The sequence below is a fragment of the Seriola lalandi genome, unplaced genomic scaffold, assembly GCF_002814215.2.
Source record: "Seriola lalandi dorsalis isolate HSWRI2012SDOR001 ecotype SW California unplaced genomic scaffold, Sedor1 jcf7180002004795, whole genome shotgun sequence".
Taxonomy (NCBI): Eukaryota; Metazoa; Chordata; class Actinopteri; order Carangiformes; family Carangidae; genus Seriola; species Seriola lalandi.
In genome coordinates this window covers 1-1463 of record NW_019475450.1, presented here as the reverse complement: position 1 = coordinate 1463, position 1463 = coordinate 1, and the positions used below count along the sequence as shown (strand labels likewise).

The 1463-nt window shown below is 41.8% G+C and overlaps 1 protein-coding gene across 1 annotated transcript; it reads left to right on the top strand.

Annotated features, from left to right (window-relative positions):
- The first annotated feature begins 115 nt into the window (after nt 1–115).
- Nucleotides 116–1452, top strand: LOC111669371 (alpha-mannosidase 2C1-like). The gene is made up of 5 exons (XM_023425655.2): nt 116–277; nt 370–493; nt 608–678; nt 756–933; nt 1030–1452. Exons 1-5 carry the CDS (start codon nt 135–137, stop codon nt 1261–1263), a joined length of 750 nt encoding a protein of 249 aa, XP_023281423.1. The 5' UTR covers nt 116–134; the 3' UTR covers nt 1264–1452.
- The last annotated feature ends 11 nt before the right edge of the window (nt 1453–1463 follow it).

The following is a 1463-nucleotide window of genomic DNA, read 5'->3' as shown; positions in this document are numbered from 1 at the left end:
GAATGGATTTCTTTGGTTTGACTTGTTGCTCATCTTAATTTAGGGTGTAACATTAGAGGGATAGTGAAGGCCCTTGAGTGAAATTTAAAGTGTTATTCATGATTTTGAGAAATAAGTTTGCCTCTGCTCTATGAATGATTATTGTCTGCAGACTCTATGGAGACTCTCACCCACTGGAATCCCTCACCTCCCTCTTGTCCCGTAAACGGATCACATTCACAGAAGCTTCCAAGCAGAACTTTGCCCCTTATAAAGTTGGCGATACCTTTGGACCGACGTAAGAGATATTGTCTGATTTTATCACTGTTGTATCTTTTATTTTTATTTATAATATTGGCACTAAACCAAGCTTGATGATGCTTTTTCAAGGTGGTGGACTTGCTGGTTTAAGGTGACCCTGAAAATCCCTGAATCCTGGAGAGGGAAAGAGGTTCATCTTCTGTGGGAATGTGATGGGGAAGCAATGGTATGGAGAGATGGACAGCCAGTACAGGTAACGTAGCAGCAGTGGAATTCACATCAGATGAGCTGAAAGTGGTAAAATTGCTATGCTTAGCCGAACGTGTAGATTTTATTGCCATGTGTAACACACTGTATGGATTTGCAGGGCCTGACTAAAGAGGGTGAAAAGACGAGTTACATCCTATCTACCTGTCTGAAAGATGAGGAGCCACACAGGTCAGTTATTCAAAACATGAGTTCATTGCTATTTCTGTAACAAACGTGGCTTACTGAAGGTTTGTCTCATTCTTTAGTGTCACCCTTTATGTAGAGATGGCCTGTAATGGGCTTTTTGGAGCTGGTCAAGGGTCCATGATTGCAGGTCCAGATCCCAACAGGAAGTTCTCTGTGCAGAGAGCTGAGTTGGTGGTATTTAACCGCGCTGTAAGGGAGCTGCTGACAGATTTTGAGTTGCTTATTGACATTGTGAAGGTATTTTCACACAGAACAATGCATGACGAAGCATTACTTTAATCAAATGGAATTTCAAACATACAGTCCTTTCCATTCTTTGCACTTTCGCCACAGGAACTAGGAGAGGGGGAGCAGCGAGGCTACCAGGCACTCTTTACTGTGAATGAGATGGTCAACCTCTGTGATCCCTCTGATAACAGCTCTTTCTCGAAAACACGCAGTTTGGCTCGTAACTTCCTCAGCCAGCGAAACGGGGAAAGCCAGCACATTGTCCATGCAATGGGTCACTGCCACATAGACTCAGGTCCCTTTTTTTTGTTTGTTTTTTCTCAGATTACATACAGCTGAGTATCAAATCCCAATACTGTTGGTACTGACCGGATTGTATCTGTACTTGGCAGCAACAGTGCAGTCAGATTGTAATCTTGTTACTTATTCCTGAATTAGCTATTTCATGATTTAAATCATAATTTTGCCAATTTTAGACTATTTTATTTAGGTACATTTCTCATGAGACTCCTTGTGTTTACGCAACATCAAGCATTTTA

Excerpts from the sequence above, each read along its gene's own strand:
- LOC111669371 (XM_023425655.2), top strand. The coding sequence starts at position 135 with ATGATTATTGTCTGCAGACTCTATGGAGACTCTCACCCACTGGAATCC. Across the intron at positions 278-369 it reads GGCGATACCTTTGGACCGAC|GTGGTGGACTTGCTGGTTTA; the intron begins GTAAGAGATATT and ends TGCTTTTTCAAG. Across the intron at positions 934-1,029 it reads TGCTTATTGACATTGTGAAG|GAACTAGGAGAGGGGGAGCA; the intron begins GTATTTTCACAC and ends CTTTCGCCACAG.